Source organism: Cyprinodon tularosa, unplaced genomic scaffold (genome assembly GCF_016077235.1).
Source record: "Cyprinodon tularosa strain WSP-4 unplaced genomic scaffold, ASM1607723v1 ctg70, whole genome shotgun sequence".
NCBI classification, from domain to species: Eukaryota; Metazoa; Chordata; class Actinopteri; order Cyprinodontiformes; family Cyprinodontidae; genus Cyprinodon; species Cyprinodon tularosa.
Genome location: NW_024039452.1, coordinates 2,149,463 through 2,175,816, shown reverse-complemented (window position 1 = coordinate 2,175,816; position 26,354 = coordinate 2,149,463). Strand labels below are relative to the sequence as shown.

At 39.3% G+C, this 26,354-nt stretch overlaps 1 protein-coding gene across 8 annotated transcripts in view; it reads right to left on the bottom strand.

Moving 5' to 3' along the window:
• The window catches only part of nrxn2b (neurexin 2b), a 1,247,190-nt gene that overhangs the window by 395,826 nt on the left and 825,010 nt on the right, over positions 1-26,354 (bottom strand). Inside the window, exon 1 of one of the 8 annotated variants that reach the window (XM_038268484.1) lies at positions 22,669-24,466. The exons of the other annotated variants lie outside the window; for them this stretch is intronic. Within the exon in view, the coding sequence (XP_038124412.1) occupies positions 22,669-23,002 (334 nt within the window). The 5' untranslated portion in view covers positions 23,003-24,466. Of the gene's footprint in view, positions 1-22,668; positions 24,467-26,354 lie in introns of those variants that run through there. 8 annotated transcript variants of the gene reach the window in all.

Here is a 26,354-nt window from a genome sequence, read left to right as displayed (position 1 = left end):
TAAGACCAACACCTTTCCGGATGGTTTAAGATTACAACCATCCCTGTATTCTGGAGACTTTATATCACCTTACCTTCACATATGAGACCAAACAACGCTTTTCAGATCTCCCCATAACATAGGCTCTTAGTCAGATCTGACATTTAGTGCTATTGTACATTCACTATGCTTTATCCATTGAAGACAAGAATTTGGTATAAAAGACGAGGTTCAATATGACCTTATAGAAATCATATAAAAGGGATGTGCTAAGGAGAGACTGACTAAATGGAGTCAAATATCTTGAAGTGTACAGTGTCAAGATCTTAGTGCTGATGAAACGCCTGATTACTCATGTCGTTCACCCGTTTAGCTCCACCCATTTCTCATTACCATTAATCTGATCCACCTGTTCCAGCCTCTATTTAACCTGCTTTCAACCAGCCATCAGTGCCAGATTATTCGAGCCCTTGGTGAGTGTTTTCAAGCGTATCTAAGTATTTCTGATTGCCTGATCCTGAGCTGTTCTGCTTCTTGACCGCATGGCCTGCCTGTTCCAATTCTGTTTGTTTGACTTGTCTTTGGACTCCTGCTGCATGCTACCAGTTTACCAAACCTGGAACTGCTTCCTGACACCGTCCTGGATTTCCCTTTGGTGCCACTTCGTATCTCTGATCTCCTTGGGCCGGACTGCTGAGCACGTCCTCGACTCTGGCTTTGGCTTCACTCTCTGGTTTGTCCTGCCTTCCTTTGTCTGCTCGGTTCTGATCTCTGGCCTGTTCTCCAGCCTCCTGAACTTCAGCATCTGAACCTTTTGGGCAGCATCTGCTGCGTCTTGTCGGCAGCCATCTGGCTTGAAGCAACGTCTTCCTCTGGACTGAACTTTAAGACTAGGTTAGTGAGTCACACTTCATAATCTCACTCCGCCAGATAGCCGTTGGGACTAACCTGTTTTCTCTCCTTGCAGAGGTTACTGTCTTAGATTTAGGTTCCTGCCTTAGATGCCCTCGCCCCTGTTCACTGCTAATTTGTTTACTTAATAAACGTTTGTGAGAAATCAATCAGTCAGTCTGCTTCAAAAACTGGGTCCTCTGTTCTGAGCCTTCACAGAAAGATCTGGGCTTTGCCTGCCATCAGCCAGTCATAAGCGCCAAGATTATGACATACAGTGCTGCAAAAATCCATTTCAAATCTGGTACAAAATATAAGCAAAAAAATAGGTGGTTTGAAATATAGGCAGGCTTTACTGTCAACTTTACAGGATAGTTGCAACACTCTGGGAAGACATTGTGTGACTGTTAGAAGCTAAGAGACTGCTAAATCAGGCAGTATAATTTTAATATTCTTCATACACACAATGTGGATGTGATCAAAAGGGAGGAATCTTAAAAAATAGCTTTTTTACCTTGATTTTCAATTGTCCCTAAAGGAATGATGGGTGTGGCTTGGTTAACTGAGTATTGGTTAAATCAACAATGTCCCAACTGTCCTCACTCTCCCTTTGTCCTTTAACTAGAGAGAGGTCAGTCTACAAGTAAGAAAAAAATATATAGTTGGCATGCTGGGAAAGGAGGCTCTGGACACTGCGGTCCTCCTCTGCAAAGCTCTGATAAATGCATGTGGCAGATCAGAGGGAATGTAAAAAGGGATACCAATCTTTCCTTTACTGCCCCTTTGTCTGCTGCCTGCTCACATAACAGACATTAATCAACGTGGAAAGAATTGTTTTCTCTCCACTGCATGGCACAAAAAATAAAACCTCATCTGCGTCTAGGGCGAAGGGAGCGGTAATGTTGCGTGACATTCTCTTCATATCGCCGAGCTAGAGGTCACCTCCCGGCACTGAGGGAAAACGGGGAAGGGAAAAAAATAACTCTCTCCATCTCTCACCTGTTCGCCCACTCTGCCAACATTTATAAATCTGCACTCTGCCTATGTCCTTCCATCTATAAGGCCATGACACACATGGCAATAATGTACCCGGGAATCCTCACTTTTTTTTCACTATGGGATAATTTGCTTTAAATTACAGTGTGAACTGACCAACATCATCATTAATTACTACAGGGAAATAAATAGAACTGTATCTGAGTCATAAAGTGATGTGAACAGGCCATGCTAGAGTTATAATTGCTCCTTAGTCTGGATACCACAGAACAAATGTTGTTCATGGCAAAAACGACACCATGTAATTAACTTGATTGGTGCAGGGTTAGTGAGACAGTCACTTCATTAAAAAAATAAATATAAAAAAGGTAAAGTATGTCATTTCCAAATGAAGTAAGTACCATGTTTAACAATTTATCTAAAAAACTATCAAGCAAAATGTAGTTCTAAAGCCATTTTAAGGAAGGAGGTTGGGTATGTTTGGGTATCTGAGGAGTATTTTTGCAGAAATGAAATGACTCACACTAGACTGATAGAATATGGCACATTAACAGGCTCTTAACATCAGGACTTATGAATAATCAGCAATCACCCATTGCATGAATCACTGACACCTCTAGCTAAAATAATCCTGGAGTCCGACACCTTTTAGAAGTGCTGAAGAATGGAAATTATCTTCTACAATAGCACCAAGGAAAAAAAAACCAGCATGTCAACATGTAGTAATTAGATTCGCAACGTCAGAAGAGACAAGAATGAGCAAATGTTCACATTAAGAGCTCAAAACAAATGCTCAAAAATGCAATATTGAGGCCATCATGAATTTTATGTACTGCAGCCCAACAGCTTTTGCCTTTTCATCTCCAAAGTACGTCTTATGGACAATAGCCTTTACCTGAGAGGGATGCTCAATCAATACTTAGACAGCTTTATGTCTGTCTGGACTGTATAAGAAGCCACAAAGCAAATCCAGGAAAGAAGATGGAGGCCACGAGTGAAGGGAGGACACTGACAAAGCGAGACAGTTGACTGACAGGTTGAGAGCAGGCTCTCAGCGGTGGAAATGATTGAAGTCAAGTGCGGTACTCAGAACTGCACCTCAGCATAAAGCCAAGCACACAGTGACTACATATCACCTCAACCAATCAGTGCTAACACACTATTTATGTGGCTCTACATAATAGAAAGGGAAGGGAAAAAAAACATTCTTGTATGGTAGGACAGGAGAAATGTTAATCAGGAGTAAGATGTATTTAAAGACAACAAACAAAGCTCTAGTTTGCATTCTTCTACCGTTGACAAATATTCTCTAGGTGGGGGTTTGTTTGGCAGCGTCAGGATGCAGCTTTAATTACTTTCATAGCAACCGTGTGTAAACATGCTGAGTCCTATATCTTCACATCTGTGTAATTCCTTAAATGCAACATGACCTCTGCTGCTTCCTCTTATCTGTGAAGGTTTAATTTGTTTGTATCTCTAGTTTAAAGCCGGGGGTTCTTGTTGTGGTTACGGCAATACATGCAGACCTGTAATTTGATCAAAGCAGAAGCAATCATGTCCAAAAGCGAAAAAACATACAAAGAACGTTCTTGACATATTATTACTTCCTTGATATGATGACAGTTAACTGTGATCTGCTTGGGTTTGCTAGTGTCCATCAATAAACTTAAAAAAGGAAAAGACCATTTATACAGAGGCTGGCAGTTATGACTATCCTGACTAAATCATTTGAAGAAAGACAGATCGGCACAATCATGAGAGCTCTGAAGGTTTCAGGGCAAATGATAAAGTGGCTTAACTGAGCTCATTTTTAGGATCCCAATTTAGTCTTGTGTCAAATTAAGTGTGAATTTGTCATATTTAGGACAAGTGTTGGGTGTCAGATCAAATTAATTTGGTCCGACCGGCCATTTAGTTCTCCAAGCACAAATAAACAAGGAGATGAAATGTCATGTTTCTCCTGGTAATATGTGTCAGGAAGGAATTCTACACACCGCCGCTCAATTTTAAACAGGATTTTCAGGGTAAAACAATCAATTTCCAGGACTTTCGACTCACCCACATAACATGCCATCGGCGGTCAATAATCCACCCAATGAGGAAGCATTAGGTGACATGTGGAAGAGCAGGTTTTGAGGAGGAACTGTGGAGGATGGACAACCAAGTGATTTGTCTTACATGCAGGCTATGGGATAAGCCACTTGGTTTCCCACACAACAGCTATCATCGCATACGGATTATAGTTCTCTCTCTCTCCCTGTGAGTCCACGATGATGCTTGATAGGGCTTCACCGTGCCATCACCATTATGAATGCTCCACTGGTAGTGTTCTCCACTATAATCAATCATGTTTACAACCAGTTTGAGTTATTGCTTTCACTTGACTCCCCGTGAGCAGATATTGACCTAAACTGGTTCTTCATCCCACAAGGGAAAGCCTGCACACCAAGTCTGAATTAGATGGCAGCTTGAACATCAGATAACTGCTAATGAACCATAAACCACACCATAAAAGCCTCTATAGTGGTTTGGTTATGGAAAATCGACCCCAAGTGGATCAAAATAGAGACAAAGGTGATGTTTGTTTTTCTTTTTCCCCCCCCCATCATTCTGGTTGTGTTTGCAACTCTACAAAAGGAAAAGTAACAACAGAAAAAGGATAAAATATATCTTTAAATGTTCTAAGCATAGTGAGTGTTACGGCTACTCTTGCATCAAAATAGTTTCCCAAAAAATCAAAAATTGCCAGAGTAGTTTTAGGAGGAGGTTTTTCGACTCACAAAACAAAAAGTACTCGTGGAGAATTTCTTTTTCAAAATAGGGGTGTTTTCTTTACTTATAAAAAATAACAGAAATATAAAGTTAAGTTAAACTGTTGCACTCCTCACTCCTTCAAACAAACAATCAGATCCACCTAATCAGCTGCTTCTACTTGTTAATGTCAGCAGGAGGCGGACTGACAAGGAGGAGGGTCAAAGCCAAACCAATACATAAACAAATAAACAATAGCTCTACCATTCACACAACCTTAGATCTTTAACATTAATAATTTTGCAAAAAATAAATTAATCCAATTCTTAATAGGCTCCAACAGTGAGTGAAAGCAATGGGTCTTAAAGGAGTCTGGTCATATTCAGAATTCAAACTTCTGGAAGAACTTTAAATATAAAATTATTTCAGACTGTTCAATAAATGATAAGTGTGTTTACTTAAGAGTATTTTTCATTTGAATGTGCTTTACTGGAGACATCCATTTTTTTCAAAGAACACTACTGCCAGCTACTGGTTTGTGACGTCACGGTGCGGTATCGGCTGTTGATCAAGTCCCAGTGCTGTATCTGGTGTCTATCACAGCGCGCTATTATCCAAGTTATCTTGAGAACATTCTTCTTCGAAATTAAATATTATGGGGTTTTTTTCTGGCCAGAATTTCGATGGCCAAATCCTCCCTCTTCAAGTTTGGAATCTAATCACGAATCCATCCTTGGAGGATCATGAATCAGAAAGATTAGGGTGACCAAACGTCCGTATTTCCCGGGACATATCCGTATTTCACGTCCTGTCCTGGGCGTCCCGGGTTTTTTTTAGAAAGTGAGGAAATGTCCTGATTTTTTAAATTACCTTAATTGGACCATTAAATTTACAGGCACTAGGGCACTGCGCACCACGCTGCGTGTGACGTAATCCCTGAGCCGCGTCAGTGCAGGCAGCCCTGTTCTTAATCAGAATATAGATAGCGTGGCTGTCAGTACGCCAACAACATGCCAAAGCGCAAATGTATGTTTACCGATGATTTACAAACGAGTTTCCCCGCTTTCAGACCGGGTCGAGACAAATGGGAGGCCTTGTGCACAGTGTGCAAAGCAGGCACATATGTCTCTGTGTCCAATGGAGGTGCAAGGAATCTGAAAAGCCACCTGGACTCCAAAAGTAAAGATAGTCTATTGATATGTTTGTTCGTTTTTGGTACATTTTGAGTTGTTTTTGCTACACAAGAGGCATTTTTTTGTAAATTAGCTCATTTGTTAATTATTTTTTTCCAATAGCCTTCAGAACAGACATTATTTCGTTCATTGCTGAGGCTGAGTATAATGTGTTATTGGGAGTTGAGAGTTACTGTTAACTTATTGTTAAGTGAGGGATGTTTAGATGAGACATTATTTCTTTCATTCTGCTATTCATTCATTACTGGAATTGTTAAGCATTTTTAATAAATACATTCGTTTGTTATTGGAGTTATTGCTGTTGACTATTACTGAAAAGCATTTTTAATAAATCAACTGTAGATATAGACATCTCTATGCAACCAACACCCCCCCCCCCCCCCCCCCCCCTGCTCCAAGGTGTCCTGGAGCAGGGGGGGGGGGGGGGGGGGTCTTAAGAAAGATGAAATTGCAACTTCTAACTGCCATGCACGTGGGCATTGTCAGTTTAACTATAGTTCTTTAATGGTGAAGTCCTCTGGAACCTTAAATAATAATTTTTGATTGCAGATGTGTCTAGTAGTTTATTTTGCTTGTAAAGCGGGGAGAATGGCGCTAGGCTTACCGCACCATTACATCATTGGCAGATGTCCGGAGTGAGGTGTTACTATATTTGGACAAAATTACCCAGTCTCTGACTCAGTGCTCATGACGAAAAATATTATTTGTATTTTTTTTTACTGATTAAAGCTAAATTCATTAAATCAACATGAGCGTATTAATTTTATGTATAGATAATGATCCACTGATCATTCCTTGCTGACCGTACTTTTCCTTTATTAGCTATAGAGCTTTGGTAAGCTGCAGAAGGGACAGTCACCTGGATGCAGTTATTTCTAAAGTGGAATGAGTGATGGGATGGGATAAGATGGCAGTGGTGCAGAGTGGAGTAGCACAAAAAAGGTGAAGGCAGTAGGCAATTGCTAGTTCTGCTCCAAAGGTGCTATCTTTATTTCTACAGCATCCCAAAGGCCCTAAGGGGGAAACTTTAAGTATGTCAAGGCTCTGTGTGCTGAAGGATGAAGGTTGGGGTTTTCAAACACACCAAACCTGGAATACATCCTCTCTAGATATCACTCTACCCCAGTTCTACAGACACCCTCCTGCTTTTGCAAGGTCCCTTCTTTGCTTCACTTAATTGATTTCGACACCTGCCAACATTCTTTCTCGTTTTGCATCAGATACAACTTGTGCTGCACCCCCATACAGAGTGTTGACTGTTAGGCACATGAATATTAGTTTCAGGGAGGGTGATGGTAAAGAGGAGGTGGTGGGGGTGGGGGAGTCGGATGATCCTAGCTCTGTCAGTCATCACAGGCCTGTCACACATGTGTCACGGAAAAGATGCGATCGCTGAAGTTCACTTGAACTTTGCAAAGTTTCTTTCTGCTGGCAGAACATGAGGGGGTGTTTGCATGTGTGTTCATGTGGGTTTTTATAATACGCAGTGGGAACACAAGCAGCTGGAGGTTTCTGTCTGTCAAGCTCCTTCAGTAAACCCTCATTTTCACGTCCTTGACACATTACTTCAAAAAACTGAGGAAAAATCATGTTTCTGCTGAAGCAATAAATCCATTTTTACTCGGTGAACCTAATAATTCTCCTTTAAAAAGGCTGTTTGAAATAATTACCACAACAAATCTGAAGATTGGCAATAAAAAAGATTATTTCCCTATCTTTTTTTATACGTATAGATGGTCGGATAGATGGATTGACATATGGATTGACATATGGATTGATAGACAGAAAAACAAAATCACAAACAAGAATTGGCAAAGAGAACTCAGGGCTGAGAGCGATCTTTAGAGGAAATTGCATTTGTAGTTTTTATTTAACTCAGCCATGGGAAGATATATAAATTTTATGGCTTCATGGGCAAACTCAAGCAAAAGATTATTCAGAGAAAGCAACTGACATGTTAAACGTTAAATAATCCATTATGTGCTTCTAAAGTGATGGAAAAAGAGACAAGGAATTTCCTCAGGCGGGAACACTGCTACCTTTAAGTATGTGATATGTTGCTAAAGTTAAATGACAAAAAAATACCTTCTGACTGCTCTTACTGTAAAAACTTCTGTCTTCTAGATTTATATATGTATATAACTGTTGTGTGCACCTGCGTGCTTCCATTTGCACGTCAATTTGCTCCTTTTAGACCTTAATTTTCCCATCGTGTGACCATTCATTCATAATCCTTAATCAAACATAGGCTAGGTTAAATATTACCAAGGTATTCAAGGTTCATCTGCAGATTAAAGCACTGTCTCAGCTTTCATTCACACCTTATAAAAAGTGTAATGGGGTGCTTGTGTGTGAAGGACAGCTGTGCTGTATTAATCTAGTCTTCCCTTGTTGTTGAATATTAAGAACATTTAATAAAAATGGCAAAATAATCTGAGGTGTACTGCTTCAGATTAGCTAGAAATATGTTCTTATTTCAAGTAGTGCCTAATAAATGGAACACAGAGTAAAGAGATCATCAAACAGTAATCACAATAAAATATGTAGTAATCTTAAAGCTTTTCAAGAGCTTAATTTGGAAACGTATCACACTCAAACAACCACTTTACATCTAGGGTGGGTGGCAGGGAATATTAGCTGAGGGATAAGGAGTGGGCGGTGGGATATATTCATACTGTTGCTCATGGAAGTGTTTTCTTCTGCGTCCTGAAACTCCTCCGGGGTGGGTAATATGGAAGAGGTGGCAAATTTTCAAAGCATCTGTCGTGCAGAATATAGGACGCTTTGTTTATTAATGGTGGGCACTCCCAGTGGAGACTGGAATCCTTGGCGTAGGGCTCCCCCCCTTTCCCGTTTCACATTGCTTTAATATCTGACGGCTAAATAATTAAAGCAGGGCTTACATCAGCACAGCTTCTGAAGAGCTGGTCCCCTCTCCTGTGTCTGTAAAGAGAAGGAGCTGCCCACGCCATTTCATCCGGCCGGACAGAGATTGAACATCCTCCCCACACACGACAATATCATCATGTCACCTCCCGTGAGCTTCAAGCCCAACCTCAACACAGAAATGGGTAGCTTCATTGACAGAGGGAAGCCATTTGTTATTTAAAATGAGTAAAGATACACTCACTACTTTACCTACTACTTCATTAGGTATAACCTCTGGATTGCTTGTTTATCCAAAAGCAAGTGCCTCAGTGCTTTGTTTTGACATTCACAACAAAAGGTCTGCATCAAAATATTGGGAAAAAAAACAAAAACTTGCTAGTATACCTTGGCGCAAACAAATCCGAAAAAAAAAAAGTATTAATTCTTTCCACTGGTAGATCTGTAATGGCTCTTTTTTTTATTATTTGAGAGCTTTTGCTGACCAAGAGCTTAATCAAAAAAGATCAAGGGCCGTTTGATAGTGATATAATAGCGCTCTTTACACCAAGCATTCATCCTGATAGTGTTTTAAATTGTCATTTTTCAGCCTAAATGAAATTACAGCACCAGATGCAATGCATTAAAAAAATGTAGTGCCATCTCCTGGCAGAGCTGAAAGACTACCAGAAAGGCCAGATTGTGACTATTAAATAGAGCAAGACCATCATGCAATGTCTCATAGTGAAGAAACAACTTGGTTTGGTCAAAGTATAACCGTTAATACTACTGCTACAAAACGCAAACAAGGAAACCAGCATCAAGGTAAGAACCAATCAATTAATCTATAATATTGTTTGTAGTTAAACTGAAGAAACTAAGAACAGCATTGCTATCAATTGTAGTATTAAAGTATATATTAACTTAAAAGCCACATCTAAATGCCTTGGCAGCTTTAGCATCCGTCCAGTGAACACATATTTAATTTTTCTTGATTATTTTCACCTACTGCTGAGAAATGCTAACTGGTTTAGCTATAGTAGGCTAATTCCTGGTTCACCCCCAGTGCATATAACCTGACTCCACCAGATGGATTTGCTCCGCATATCTATCTGGAAACCTTCCATAGAAGTAATTTTGGGAAGGGACGAAAATACTGGTTAGCTGATTGGCCTATGTTGGTGATAGACGGGCCAAATAAACCAATCAGATCAACGAAGCATTTAACGTAACAGAGCGACGACGAAAAGGAGCCAATTGATAGATCAACCTCTTGCCGAAACCAGTTGGGAGAAGAGCAAAAACATCTTTTCCTCTGAGAAAAGCCTCCAGAGCAGTGTTTTGCTCTTCTTTCAGTGAAGAAATACTCTGTAATTCCGATAAAACTTGCTCGATAGCCACGCTAACGCTAGTTTCATCGGCTGAAGCCGCCATGTTCTTTAGACTGAACTGTCGCGCTTCTCGTTGCGTCACACCTCAACCCGCCTCAAAGCCAACGCTGATTGGACGTTCGTTTGGTGAACGGCTCCAAATTTTCTTTAACGGAGAGTCTCCAGACTGATTAGCGAGTGAAATCTTGAAAGCTCGCGAGATCAGGATGGTCTCACTAGGCTACAGTGCATATGCACAGTATTATACTATTGTAAATATACACAATTGATTTACTGACAAATTGAGAAAAAACTAACCGTTAAAAACAAAGGTAACAAATACTACTGCAGCATGACATATTATTCTTTTAGAAAACCTTTCTATTCAACCAGAGTGATTTACTTCTATATGAATGGAGGAAAAATCAAAGAACGTGACTATGCACATTTAAAAAGTCTAGATCCTGTAAAATATGCCCCTTAAAACTTGAAATTATTCTATAATGCTATTGTTTAAGAAAAAAATCATCTACTTTCACATTTACTCATGTTTGAGTAATCGTCTTGATTTCTACTCTCTAAGCAGCACCTTTCAGTTCTGGAAAAAATGGGTGGCATTAGACGGGTCAATGACATTACCCGTCAAGTTAACGCCTACAATGACAATGCTGTGCCTGTCCACTAAACACCACACCTGAATTATCTGGTCAGAGAGCAATGATGTGAGGAACAGAATGATAATTTCTTCCCAAAACTGAGACAAAGCGGCTCTTTTCGCACATAATTTGCAGAGTGACAGCCCCTGTTCTTTTCCAGGCTGATTTCAAAAGGACAAAAAAAAAGTGTTTTTTGGATGTGATAAGTCTCTAACTTAGCCTAACTGCCAGAAGTGGTGTGATGCGGTGATGTCATGAGATGAGCAGCGGTGACATGGAGAGAGGCGGCGTATCTCTTCCCGGTTGGAAGATACAACAATATTGTATCTTATTAAAGTATTTTATCAGAGCATCTCAAACATCCCTATAACTGACTTTGGAAAGTTTGAAAAAAGCATGAAAGAGTTGGCATACAACTATCTGGCTATAACGACAACATTACAAAGCTCAAATGGTCTCACACTAGTTTTCCGAACATGTCAATGTTTAATCGCTTTAACCCAATTATTTCAAAGATCAACAGAAAATGATCCATTAGAGATATTCATGCAGTTAAAAGGACCAAAGATTTAAATCACAGAGCTTTTGTTCAATCAGTTTCTTTTTTAGACGATAGTATTTTTGGGGTTTAGATTTACATTTATTTATTCATTTATTTGACAGGGACAGTGTACATTAATAAGCATTCCTGCAAATGCACCAGAATTAGCCAAAAGGCAATTTTTTTATGTGTTGTCCCTGGACAGATCTTAAAATTGTCTACCTAAAAACACAACAGTAAGAATTTTACAACGCAAAATACAAATATAAATATAAATAAAAACAACTATAACTCTTAAAAACTTGTTTAAAAATGTGAAATTAATCTTCTCTAGACAACAGATTGTTTTCGGTTAATAAAATACAATAAAGAAATCAAAATAATTACTCACAATATATATATATATATTTAGCTAACCATCAAATATTGGCTGGTTTGATGTTTTTAGATACTTTGAGTTTACTCTACGGGGAAACTTAGCCTAGAACACATTTATGGCCATTTCTCTTTAGTGTTAAGTGGCACTTTAATATTGCTAGTTCACTTACTTGCTTTAAGGCTGCAGAACTCAGAGTGGTTTTACTGACAGCTGGGGATCCAGCAGTGTGAAGTCTCTATTTTTACACTGTTACTATGCGTCTAAACAACGGTCAGACTTGTTTTACCGGTGTTCAGTCAGATCAGCATACCCCGTCAGTCCAGCATACTCATAGTTAATACGCATGCGCAAGACATCAGATTTGTGTTTATCCTTTTATTTTTACAAAAAAAAAGACTTTAAACTACCTTGACAGGCATGTAACCCTTTACTCATGAACAGAAAAATAACAATTTAAGGTCAGATTGCAATACACTTCAAAAAACGTCAAAATGTAACTAATTAAATAGATTTTTGTACATGACTAAAGGGATACACACCCGTTGAGGTGGTTTAAAGTGTACTTTTCATACAAAACTAAAGGGATACATTTAAGGGATAAACTAAAGTAATAAACAGAGATAAACTAAGGGGATAAACAAAAGAGAAATGGGTATTGACTATGGGTATGCTGGTCTGACAGAACACCGGACACTGATTTTCAACCAGAGTGAAGATTGTTATGCATTTACAGTGTGTGACTCAGTTCTAAAACTATGTTTTCTATTTTTTTTTTTGTTTGTTTAAAAATATATTTCATTTTAGGCATTACAAGAAAAAAATCCCAAAGCAGGGTTTACTTGTTACTCTGTACCTAACAAAAACATATAAATAAAAAAAATAATTCCAATACCAATTCTCTTTCTGAGGCAGAAAACCTTAGCTGCAAGGGAAGGTAAAAAAAAAGCAATTTTTTCATCCAACCAGTTCTTTGTTTTTAATAGAAAAGCAATGAAGGGATGTCTTGGTGAAATACGTTCATTTGGTCCCAGTGGTGCTATATGACACCTTATTTCGTCTCTGTGCTCCAACATGCAAGATTGAGATGGGCCAAATCATTTTCCCCCAGCAGGCAGGGAAATAGTGCTCGCTTGCTAAACTGACTGCATGCAAAAGAATGTGGAGGTGATATGTGTGCTGATCTTCTTCAATTGTTCTGTGCTTTATTATGTCCCCGACAATAGCGTTTTACAGCACTCTGTTGAACACTAATAGAAGAATATGGGAGTGACACAGGCTTTAATCCAACCACAATTACTTGGTTCAAGAAAAACACAACTTGGAAAAAGTGAAATTAAAAGCATGAATATCTAATAAGACAACAATTTATTGGAAGATTAGATTGTGTTAGTGCAACATATGTATGCTTTTGAAATCATCTAGTCAGAAAAGTTTTGATATTGTTCCCTGAGTAACTTTTGCTGGTTGAAAGTCACAATACAAATAGATAAATAGACAATAGATATAGATGACAATTTTTGCTGCAAAAAAGGAAATATACCAATGAACCATTCATTACTCCTTACAATTTTTTTTTTTTATGCAACATATTCCAACATAACATTGCAAATAATTGTGCAGCCCCCTTACTCTTATACAGCTTAATATCAGCTGCCTTTAGATGTCACATACATAGTAAATATAATTACTTTGTCTATGTTCCTTGATCTCAGCACTGAGCTTTTTCAAGGAACAGGTGATGAAACTAGCCTAACTCTCCTAGTACCACCAATTACCCATTCTACTAAAGTTAAATGATTTAAATTTTTGGTACCCAAACGCCTCATTGTGATACAGAAATCGCACAGAAGATGACAAATTATTATACCAGTATCAGGCAGGGCCCCTATCCTGCACTAAAATGATGGTATCGGTATCGGCAAGTACCGACAAATAGGGCACCGATGCCATTTTGAGAGCCAAAAGTTTCTTCAACTATTGTCACCCATTCCAGGTAGGCAATAAAAAGTTCTACTGGATTCACTTTGAAATAGTCTTCTTCCTGCATCCCAAAAGGTAGGCAGCAGCTTTACAAAGCCATGATGGCAATTATTATACATCCAAATAATATGCAGTTTTTCAATACTGCACAAGCAGCTATTGGTTTCGGGGGCAAAAAATTACATTGGCGCAACACCACTAAAAATATATATATACTTTTGATCTTTTTTTTTCTTCTTTTTTTTTTTGGTTCGTTTTTAGGTACTGAAGTTAGCTTCTGCCGTCCTTCGGATGTCTGGAATTAAAAAACTGAAACATTAGTTCTGCTTGGTGATTCAAGCAGAGTGATTATTTTTCATGTTCCTAGTAAAAAAAATATTTGAAACGTGGGAGACTGAGAGAAAGGTTCAGTCAATTTGAATTCGCTCGCAACTCACTGTACCAAAAAGAACAGCATGACCAGCAATGATCTGCAAGTAATAGCTCCATTTTGAATACCAATTCCTTAACATGGCGCTGTGTGAAAAGTCAAAAGAGCACCAGCTTGATGTATTGAGGATAAGAGCAGGAAGTTGCTGTAGAGAGAACATCTTGTCAAACTAGGTGTTCCAGAAAGAAAAAAAAGGTCTGACCAAAGAGAAGGAAGCACATTCTCCCTCCTTTTGTTCTTGCCCGCCTCTCAGTGGGTCTCATTCACAGACTCCTGGTTAATATTATGTTCCATTTGTCGGCTGCTCGAATGCTCAGGTGTAAAGCTCGGAGTTGAGGGGAGGAAGGAGGGGAGGGTGTGCCTGTGGTTGCATGACAGAAAATGTCAAACCAGCTGGCTTATCTTAACTGCCCAGAACACCTGAGGCGTCCGTTCATGTTTTCTTATGCACGTGTTTGTGCATGTAGCTGTGCGCCTTGGACTTTGTGTGGGGAAGGAATCATGAATACTAATGGGGCTCACTGAAAGAGAAGGGTTGTGACTTGACTCTCAAAGGAGAGCGCTCAACAGTTCTCCCCCTCAACATCCTGACACACACACACACACACCAACACACACACACCGCACCTGACCTCCCCTTTGGAGCTCAGAGATAAAGTGGTGATTATCAAACATACCAGGTTGGTATTAAGAGGGGAGAAAAAAAGGGGAATTGATGAAAGACAAGGACGGGATGGATCTAAGCAGGTCGCACACTGGGGGGTTTTCGGCAGAGGCTTGAACCTACGGACCTACCGGTGTTCTTGCACTGCTTGTCCAGGATATGGTAGATGGATGAGTGTGGGCTGCAGCTGACCTCATCAGTATTCATGTACAGCAAGACCAAACAAACAACATCACACAGAGGACCACAGACAACGTTTGTTCTATTGGAGAAAGTGAACCGTTTCATGTAGAATTCAGGATTTAAAAAGAGGAGACGACATAAACGGTAAAAGGTGGCGATGTTTTTGGATCATAATTAGGTGAAGAAAATAGGGTTTATGTGTTGAGACTGAGGGAAGAGCAAATGGAGCAAAGAAAAACGAATAGAAACCATAACAGAAAAAGAAAAAGAAGACGAGTGGGCGGTGTATTGACATTTAAACTAAAAGTTAGGAAAATGATACACTTCTGTTAAGTGAGGAAATACATCAGGATTAGACACAACACAGCATTAAAGTTATACAGATGAGGGAACATATGTTAATTATAATTTCTCCAATTAGTTCAATGTTTGTATATCGCAGGGTAATATCAATAGTGCATATAAAAAAATACAATAAAAACATGAAGCTACTACCTCACATAAGGGGGATAAAATAAAATTGTTACCTGCAGGTTAGTTCATAATGTGAATGTATGTAAATAAGTATTTTAGACTGTATAAAGATGCAATAAATAACCTGAAGAATTTTCCTAAAAGAACAGAAGAAATACATTTTTTTTTAATTCACAACATGAGACTTGCTGCATTGCGGCTCACATAACCGCATGCAAAATCTAATTAGGACTGCAAATGATACCCAGGTGATGTGTTGTATTTATATTATTGTTCCAATTCTAAAATATGTCTGCCTAAGAGATATTTTCTTAGGTGTGTTAAAGTTTCGAGAAACACAGCAAAGACCCATAACCCTAACCCATTTCCTCTGCGACCAATTACGATGGGCCGGCCAGCAGAAGCTGATCAATGTTGAAATTTAGCCCTTGGCGATTCAGGTGGATGTTTTAACCTTGGGAGCTTCTTATTCAAATACATTCATGCTTGTGTGCTTATTGCAATATATACATAAATGCACACAAACATCTGCATGTCCACACACACTTGCCAAAAAAGCCCCAAATGGATAGTCTGTCCAATGCCAAGGACGAAGTGATCCACCCAGGAGTAAAGTCGCTTAGAAGCTTTTTATGCAAAAAAACATCAAAGACAGCTTGAATTATAATTAGTTTTTTTTTTTTTTTATCCCTTTGGTTCTATGTGTTGCAACGCTCAGGTGTGAATTAACTTTCACATCTAAAACTTCCTTTTTCACTCACAAGGCCAGAGGCATGGAAACTGAACACAGCCGTTGTTTAAGCATGTACTATGTGTGCAGATATGGATGCAATGGGAACCGTATAAATCATGAATTTTTGTAGCTTCTCTACTGAACGGAAACTTGGGGGATTATGGAAAGTATGAACAACTCACTTATTAGGAGGTACATGTAAATACATCTGTTAACATATAACCTTCTTGGCCCTGACACACATGTGTTTAGTTCTTCGATGATTTAATGAGAAAGTACTCACAGGATCAGTAATTTAAAAACTGGTGCATCCTAAAATTGGTGCTCTCTAGCTTTGGACTGTGTGTGATGTAATGATCTGTTAGGGTCTCAGTTAAGATCCTGTACCAATATGTACTTGGTTGTATTAAACTGTTAAAATCTCTCTTTCTATTTTTCATGTGATTGTTCTATTGTTTTTAAGGGGAGTGGTGGCCTAGTGGTTAGAGCATAGAGCTTGGAATCCTGAGGTTCTGAGGTCGGGACCCACTCCCACAGAATGCCACTCTAGGTCTCTGAGCAAGACCCTTACTGTAACCCTCATTGCTCCCCGTGCGCTGCCCAATGGCAGACCACTGCTCCCTCATGGAGTGGGTTAAATGCAGGGGTAAATTTCTACAATATGAGATCAATAAAGTTCAATTTATTATTATCAATGTAGATCCGCTGCAGGACTGGGGACCTCTGCGATGTCTCAACTCATTTTCAGAACCATCCATGTTTTTCCACAGCTACCTTTCTCATAAAAGGTCAGATTTGGAGTAGACTACATTTTTTTGCAAATAGATTTTCTCACATCAGCTGTGGTTTCTCGCAGCTCCCGTAGATGCGATGAGCCTTTTTAAAGAGTCAGATATTAATCCTTTCTTTTCCTAGCCTGCACATTTACATCAACAGCAATACCGGGTCAGTTTTCAGATGTTTCAGCTGTTTAAACCTGCTTTAACTTCTCCATAATATGTGTTTGTTTGTTATTTTCTCCAACCCTCTAACTCATCTGTTATTCTGGGAGTAAACTACACAGAGTTGGACTCTATCTACTAAATCGGTAACTTCTAATGACAATTGGCTGTAGTGGCCTTTGATTTGGGGACATCAGAGGCTGAATACTAAGTTAGGTAAAATAAAAAATACTTATTCCAAAGAAGTATACAGTTTTTTTCAGGTATGCACTGACTAATGCCACTCCCTTAGGGTATGCTGGTTGTGTTAGAAGAATTCTTCAACATCAGGGAGGCATTTGAATGCAACACATATACCATAGAACCTCACAGGGAATTTGGGATGTATGTCTTGCAGTAAAGAAACATCATCATTCTCCTCATTGATCCAAAAGGGAGGGGGTAAACCAGATAATGAGAATCATGTGAACATTTATGTGACTTATCACCAAGCAGACAGCTCTGTCAAATGTCACACTTCAGTGGTCAGGACTTCCTAATTAGCTGCAATCTGAACAATATGGGTAAGACTGCAGCATTTGAACGAACTGTCATAAAACTGCTTTGCATACAGATGCTCTAAAAGGTTTGTCACATCCAAAAGCTAAACTTCCCTCTCTAAATCACATAACTCATTGTAAGAGGTGCTGAGACTCGATTTTAATTCCTTTTCAGGGGCATTTAAGGAAATGTGTGTAGCAATTAAATTAAGGCTGTTCCATAGAAGCTAGTTTGCTATTGATTATAGATTTTGCCATCAGATATATGTCTTACCATCACCCACCAACATTTGTATTGCATTTTTTCCATAATTGTTGCAAGCATAAACACATTTTTTAAATGATAATTAGAAAAAAATTGTATTCACAATTTAAAAAAAATAAAACATTTTCCAAAGTCTATTTTTTCAAAATGTATCTTTAAGATATTTTATCTATGGGATTGCCCATTGCTGGTCGAGACCTTATTACAGCTAGGTAGCAATGCTAAAAATCTGAGCCACCATGCATTCCCCAATGCAGAATAATTTTTATGCAAGGTCTAAAAAACTGTTAAGTCAATACATCTAAAGCAAAGTAATCCTGCAACTGTATGTTGTTTTAGGAGTGGCCTGCAAAATAGCTGATGTATGTGATTGATATTATTGTAGCAGCTTTATAACAGTCAAGCTGGAAGTTCCTTCAGCTGAGTATGGAATAGCTAGAATAACAAGCTCTACCTATTATTGTCAAACAGCATATACAGTAGCAGCCATTCAAAATGGCCCTTCCCAGTCAAACGTCAGCCGAATGGCAGCCCACTTCCCTGCACATCCCAGCCAAATCCCCTCCAACTTCCAGCCAATTGCCTTCTCCTGGGAGTGCATTTTTCACTGAATTACAGGGTCTGACCAGGAGATTACGCTTCTCTTTAGATCTTAAAGCTACAGTGTGTAATTTTCAGCGACATCTAACGTCCAGACTGCAGACCGCAGCAACATGAACATCTCCCCCCCACCGCTTCTCCCCCCCAACAGTACGGCGAGCGTTACGGGACAAAATGTCTTCCACAACGTCCGCATCACCTACCTTCTCAAGTGATGAGGTTTGTTTACATAGATAATTTTACAGATAGTATTCTTAGGCATAATACTGCCATCTATTGTTCAGTACCGTCTCAGTTCATCTCTCTCAACTTGCCGTAGTTACTTTCGAGCGTTATGGGCGATCTCGCAATCGCTAGTTTGTTGCCTCTGCGCTGCCGTAGCGCAAAGATGTCTGCCTCCATGGCTGCGAGACCCGCTCCTATGTAATTATAAATAACGAATTCTAAGGCAACGCAAATATTAAGGTTAAGAGGCTGAGCTCGTAGATGATGATAAATAACATAGTTATGTATAATATATTACATTTCTGACTGTATATCCCTGTAATTATTACACACTGTAGCTTTAATGAAATAATAATAATGAAAGAAATAATATTTTAGTACAAAGATTTATGTTTAAAAATTATTTGTAGGAGACCAGCCAAGGGTCCATCAAGGAAAGTGGGGAAATTTTAATGGCTATTACTGCACTACAGATGTAGCAATCCGGATAGACTGAAACATATATGTTGCTTCAGTCTGTGGTTATTATGCCTTTGCTGCTGTTTATTCAGAAGTGGGTGAATGCGTACTACCCAGTGAGCACAGCATGGCTCTCCAGGACCTCATCCAGACAAGAAACAGCTTTATGATCTCACTGCAGGATGAAAACGGTAGTTTTGAAATGTTATAGACCTGATATGCCAGAATTTTAGATTTGGTTAAAAGCCATGAATACAGCTTAATGAATCATAGGTGCCACTGTGATTGCAAATAGGAGAATTCTGGCTCTGTACTTGTACAGCACCGACACATGAGATGCCACTATTCTGCTATTAGCTTATAGAAATCAGTTAAGGTTTCTTCTACATTCTTGGGACACAGTCGATGAAACTGGCTAGTGGAAATGTTGTGAAGTGAGTGGGCTCTTATCACTGAGTGGGGTATTAGCACTCAAAATATGCTGCGCCACTTGGCTGACAAAATGTGAAGAGCTGGCATTTCAGACAAGGATGCGATTTGCCAGGCTGAAATTGAGGTATTTATGACGGTGACTGTGTTTGACTCCCCACACACAAGAGGAGCTTTCAGATGTGTGTGCGTGCTCTCTTGTAGTAGATAATGAAAATGTTGGGAGTGTGCTACTAAAAACAACACAAATGAACCAGGAAGCAGCAGCATTTCGCTGTGTAGGAGTACATTACTAACTGCTACGGCAAATGCCAGGGAGAATAAGAACAAGAACAGCAAATAAAGCCAACCAATCAACGTCTCAATCTTAGTTTAGCTCTCCCACTGTGATATACTTTATGCGTACACGTGTGCGTATGAACACAAGGGAAGACTTGACAAGCCGCAATGTAAGGTATCATCCTGAACTGACCAGAAGCTGAATTTGTAATGGAAATGCAACCAGCCACAGATCAAACAGACCTTCTGTCTTGCAGGCTAAAATTTTTTGACAGTTATAAGTCCACAGAGGGATCCGAATACAAGTTTTATATTAACTATGTCTATTTAAATAGCCCCAGAGTGTGAGAGCTATGATCCATTTATCCATTACCAAATGAAGAAAAAATATCAGACAGTGGTTAGAGTTGTGATTAAAGGAGAGATTCAGTTTTAAATTTTACTTTTACATTATAAAGAATTACATTTCTGAATCCTCGTAATGGGTAAATTTCTCTCCAAAACAGGTACTGCAACATTAATCAGTTCTCTAGCAACCCAGTGTCTCCTTCAACAAACTTGACTTCACTATCATCTTACTAGTAGATGTAGAGCTTCGACCTTTTCCCTTTTCATTGCTAAACAAAATGTTCCTCTTTGACAGTATGACAAGCACATTTTGCTTTTGAATCACAGTCTCCAGATCTTACAAGCTCTATAAGTCCCTCAACGAGTTGTAAATGCACACTTTGGAGGTGTGCATGCTTCCAGCACGAACTCTTTTTAACTTTTTTTTAGAACAAAACTCTCTAGAACTCTTTTTAAGAGCTTTTATTTTCTTACAAGCACATATGTTAGAAGTGTTGTTGCACCTCCTTGCCATTGGCAATCACTGTATGTGTTACTAGATAAATAAAGAGGAGACAGTGGAAAGGGTTGTTATTTTACAAAATAAACCGTTTAAATAGTGCTAAACATTGATTTTTAGGCACATTTTCCTCCATAAAAGGTATTGTAACAATCAAAAGTTTGCATGTATCTAGACTGAATTTAATATTGAACAAAGTGCAATTACAAGAACCAAACCTTTAAAATAAATTATGTTTGGCTGCTGCCTCTTGTCAATTATGGGCAATTTTCTACTGTATGTTTCTTAAGGAGATGTTAAATGAGGAAGTTATGTCCCCTTTAAAAAAGCCGTTGCAGCCCAGGGGCTTCCTCGCGGTTCTTTTCCTGGTAGCAAGTTATTTACTACTCTTAACTCAAACTGGGTAATAACATGTTAAAAGGACTATAAAACAGCAGTAAAAAAGTAACAGTTTATTCCAGATCAGGTTGTTACAGGACAGAGAAAAAATGCTTGGAGCTTGCACAGCTGTGGGCTCAAAAATCACGTCCACGAGCGTCCGGCAAAGATTGAGCCCCGAACAAGGCCATCTTCTCCTTCTTATAGCTCATGAGTCTATGTGTTGCACCAGGTGGATGCTTAGTTGTCCGTATCAGAAACTGACACGCCATCCATGCCCAAGGATTACAGATAGCTCTCCTCTATCAGTCCGGTTCCAAGATGTTCCCATATCCTGTGTATTTTTAATGACATGAAGGCTGTCCTGATTAGGTGACCTCCGTAGACACAGTGACATCCACAATGTGAAGGAAGGCCATCCACTCTCTGTAATCTGGCTAGCAAAGTAACAATGCACATCATGTATAAAGCATAAACCTAAGAATATGAATTAGGTAAAATTAGAAATATTCCATAACCTCAATAAAACATATGAAACCTTATCAGTTTGGGAACATGCATGCTTATGTAACCATGGGCTTTGATACTGTAAGCGTACTGCAGTCCTGAGCCCTTGGGATGGAAGTTGTGAACCAAACGCATCTACAGAGACCCAACATATCCTAGACACTACTGAGAGTTTGTTTGCTGTGGGTGTCTCTAACGCTACACTAATTACAGCCACGCTCAAGCAAAAAAGAGAGATGTAGAGATTGGAAGCCAGAAGAAGATGAGACATGATGTGGAATCTCACTTAGTGGAAATAAATTGGGCAGCCTGAGCATGAACATGCTTTGGAATCAATGAATGTTATTAGCATCTTCTGTCAGCAAGATTGTAATAAAGCACAAGAAATACAAATAAAAAAAAAGGAAGATTAGAGAGAAAATCTGCTGCTGAAGAACATCAAAGAGATCATCAGTGTGAAATCCTGCCTTGTCCCTGACAGCTTAGGCTAAGAAAAGCAAAGCAAAGGATGCACCGAAGAGCACTGAGCCAAAGACATATGATGTAGAAAGTAGGACAAAATATAGGGTGCTCAGGCAATTATCTATGGGTTTTCCCTCAGTATACAAAGAAACACAAACATTCATCATGTGACAACTCCTCTTTTCAAACAAAGCGCTGCACATTTCTCTTCCCAACTACAATTACTCATTTACAATCGCACTGCTTGGAGTGATTACATTAATTAACATTTGCCACAGTTCAATACACCCATGGGCTCAAGATGGACTCTGAACTTAAAAAGGCAAGTCAAAGAACCCAGCTGGCTGCAGATCTGTGGGGGAAATGGCCAAAAGGGAACAGGCTCTGGAAACATCACCCAGTAAATTAGAGCTATGAGCCAAGACACTGGCCTTGAGGTAGCAGAGCCAAGAAGCAGGGTTTGGGAAGCCTAGGTCATCATATTATTTTAGAAATCACAAGCAGTTCAATGGTTCATTTGGTTGCTCTTGGCTTTAATTATCTGCTTGAAGAAAACTGACTCAACCCCAAAAAGCAGATTGTACATCAACTGGTAAGGTGTGGCTTGTGATATTACTGGCTTCTAAAAAAAAATAAAATAAAAAGGTCTTACCATGGCCCCCACGTGTCACAAAGGGCATCCGGTTGATGGCAATGGGCACAGTGCCATGCTTGTTGTGGAAATGGTGAACATGGTGGGTGGTACTGAGGGAGGAGGAGACTCGGGCGGCTACGGCTGGACATGGGAACACCAGCAATGCCAGGGAGAGCACCAGCCTGAACAGTAAGGCGGGGCTAGCCCACACCACAGGTGATGCCGCAGCTTGCCTCGGCACCAATAGCAACCCTCCGTCTACCTCCTCTTCCACCTCCTGCTCCATAAGGGAGGGGCCTGAAAAGAAAGGTAGGCCTCTCCCCCTCATGCGACACAAACAGGAAGTGAACATCTCAAAGGAATCCAGGGCCCATGATCCCCAGCCTTCCAGCCTGGGATTGGAAGAAAAAGTGAAGGAACAGAAAATACGGATAAGCCAAGAAAGGTAAAAAAAAGAAAACAGAAAAACAGAAGCAGATCCTTGCTTGAAAATCCCAGAAGTAAATAATATCAGAGAAAAACAAAACAAAAAAAAAGATCCTTTTTGGAAAGAGAGACTCCAAAAATCTTCAGCAATCAAATAATTTTATCCAGAAGCTTCTTGACCCTTTAAAAACATTCCCCTACTCCTACCCTAAAGCAGCTATTTTAACCTGTAAAAGGTAACTTTCAAAGTGCGATCTCAGGCTACAAGCAATAACTTAGCAAACATAGGACTCCATCTTAGATACTTGTCTACTATTATCTTTCAGTCAATTGCTCTTCAGGATAGCCATTGCCTTGGGGAGATCTTCAGAGGTTTTCTCCTCCCATAATCCAAGTCTGACATCTCTCTTTAAACCAGTCCGACACAACTTGTGGTTGTAGAAAGGATAAATTTATCTCAATAAATCCTCAGAGCAGAAATGACAGAGACAAATAAACAGGAGCTGACAAGGATGCTACGATGAAGGAGCAAACAAATCCAGATCTGGGGTTTCAAATCCTTGAGAGAGCAAGGAGCCCTTTCAGTCAGCAGCCAGGAGATGGAAAAAACATAGATTAAGGAATAAAATCAAGAATTCCAAGGCAAAACAGGAATGTGGAGCCAGGGCAAAAACAGCGGGCTTTTTCCAAGTGTGGCGCTGATATCCTTCCACTGTATTCTGACAAAAAAATCAATACGGGTCATAGATTGCTGAGCAGCACAGAGAAAACAGGCTTAACAGGATTCAACCATAACGAAAGCACTGGAGTGCATGGCTTTCAGTTCATTTCAACAATCTTCCCATCCTATAAACTGATAAACAAGCTCCGTCCTACTTGTGCTCAATCTTCTTGCTCTGGGAATCCACAGCCCAAACGGCTTCAAAGAATGCTTCGCAAGGTGGGGAACCGATGGGAAGCAGTTACTCGTCCCTTTGAGGGAGCTCCGGCACGAGAAGCTGCTGCTGCTGGCTCGCTCAGACAGTCTGACGGGGTTGCTGCTGCTGCCGCCGCTGCTGCCTGTGCTGTGAAATTCATGCTAATTGAATCAGAAGCTGCAGCAACGAGCACATCCTTCCTGCCCGCACAGTTCTCCCATCTCCTTTTCCTCCGATCGAGTCAGCCAGGACCCCCCCTCTCTTCCTTCCACCCCAAACTGCATGCGTCTCTATACTTGGTGAGGCAAGAGGGGGAAAAAAAGACCCAACAAAACAAACAAAATAAAGAAACTACAATAAGAGGCAGAAATAGAGCCAAGTAGAAGGATAAGGTGGACACATTTGGATCCTTTGAATGCAAAGACCGTCACTGCTATACACAGGGCAGCGCAGTGATGGTGAGAAAGAGAGAGAGAGTGTTTGGTTGTCTGGCTGAAGCTGAGAGGAAAAAAGTGAGAGAGAAGGAGAGGGAGAGTGGGAGGGGAATGAAGGAGAAGAGGACACAGAAATAATAGAAGGATAACATAAACATTTTTTTGGTGTGGTGACTAAAACATTGTAGAGAAGCTGTGGTTTTCTAACCAATCCCTTCTCTCTGAGTGACCACATGTCCGAAACCAGGGCTTCCCAAACATTTCAGCCTGTGACCCCAAATATAATAACGCAACAAACTGACAAACGCCGTAATTAGATAATAATCTCATCATATAATTCTATATGTACTTATAATATGAAGTAATTATGATCATTTTTAAATAAGTGTATTTTAATAACCGCATTAATTATTTCATTCAACACACTAAATATTTTTATGTTTATTTAATAGAATATTTAATTATTCAATCATGGAATTTCAAATTTCATATTTATTTTACCTTTCAATTAATTTTATATATAAAATAATAATAAGTATTTTATGGTGCATTCATATCTATGTATTTTATGATTCATGATATCATTTTAGCCCTCCATGTACGTCAGGGATCATTAGTTACATTTGCTCCAAAAAAAAGAAAAAGGTAATTTGTTGTTTTTTTTCACTGTTCTTTGCTAATTACTTTTACTTTAGTAAAAGTAATTAGCAAATTTTTCTGCAATATTGCCTTATTGAAAGTAACATTTCCGACTTCTCTGCCCACTGTGACTAACTTAAGCTATTCAGAAGTAAATATACTTGATAACAAATCATGCAATTCTTACTATAAGGAATGGAATTCATTAGACATGTAAAAAAAAAATTAAATTGAAAAAAAAATCCTCTGCATGAATAATGTATCTAATAATCATTTTAATTGTATATTTTACGTATTTTATGCATTTTCTTCATAATTTCTATATATTTATAATGGTTTGAATATATTTAAGTATGTTATTATTTGCCTGGGTGGGAAATTTGGATCAGACGCATATATATCAAAGAAGCAGGTAGTTTTAATATTTACACGTTCAGTGCTATGAAGAAAAAAAGGTGTATGAATAAATAGAACTTACTTTTTCATAGCCCTTTTTCAGACATTTCACTAAACAACATCACATCAAAGGTATATATACAGGTGTACAGAATGGGAACGTTGTTTTAATTAGTGGTTTCTATCTATGTCCAAATTCATTAACAGATATGTTATGTGGCTTGTGCTAATAAATATCAAAGAGTATGCATTTGTGATTCATTTTTATTAAGTAATTTTGGAAGATGGGGTTTTTGATGAGTTTTCTGTATGAAATAAATTAATGAATGCAACTTAATTACATTTCAAAAGGTCATATTTTATACCTTGTTGGTACTTAAAGGAATAGTACACCCAAAACATGATTAGCCTTCATTTTCTACTCACCCCCATGCTGAACAACACTCTGGAGTACTTTTTTGATATCTCAAATGCATCTGGAGATCTGGGAGGCTTCTTGCTGTCTGCTGACATTCAAATAATGGAGGTCTATGGTGCCCGAGTCAGAAAGGTCCATAAAAGTCCACAAAAAACGTGTCAATATTCCTCCATACTGCTCGTCCAATGTATTCCAAGTGTCCTGAGTGGGTAGCATCCAGAATTTACTCGAAACGAAGTCATTTAGAATGATTTTAGAGCATAAACAGTAGTGTATAGGATTTCCTGAAAGCGCGCGCCGGCGCGTTCATAACGCTACGGAAGCCGGCAGACCAAACCAGATGAAAGTGCGCATTCAGCGTCTGCTCTGCCGATAATGCAAGCGTAGAAGAAGAAATGTGCTGTTTACCTGTGCAAAGAAAGAAACAACGAAAGAAAAATGTCTGAGGACTTCAGTGTTGAGGAAGAGCATGAG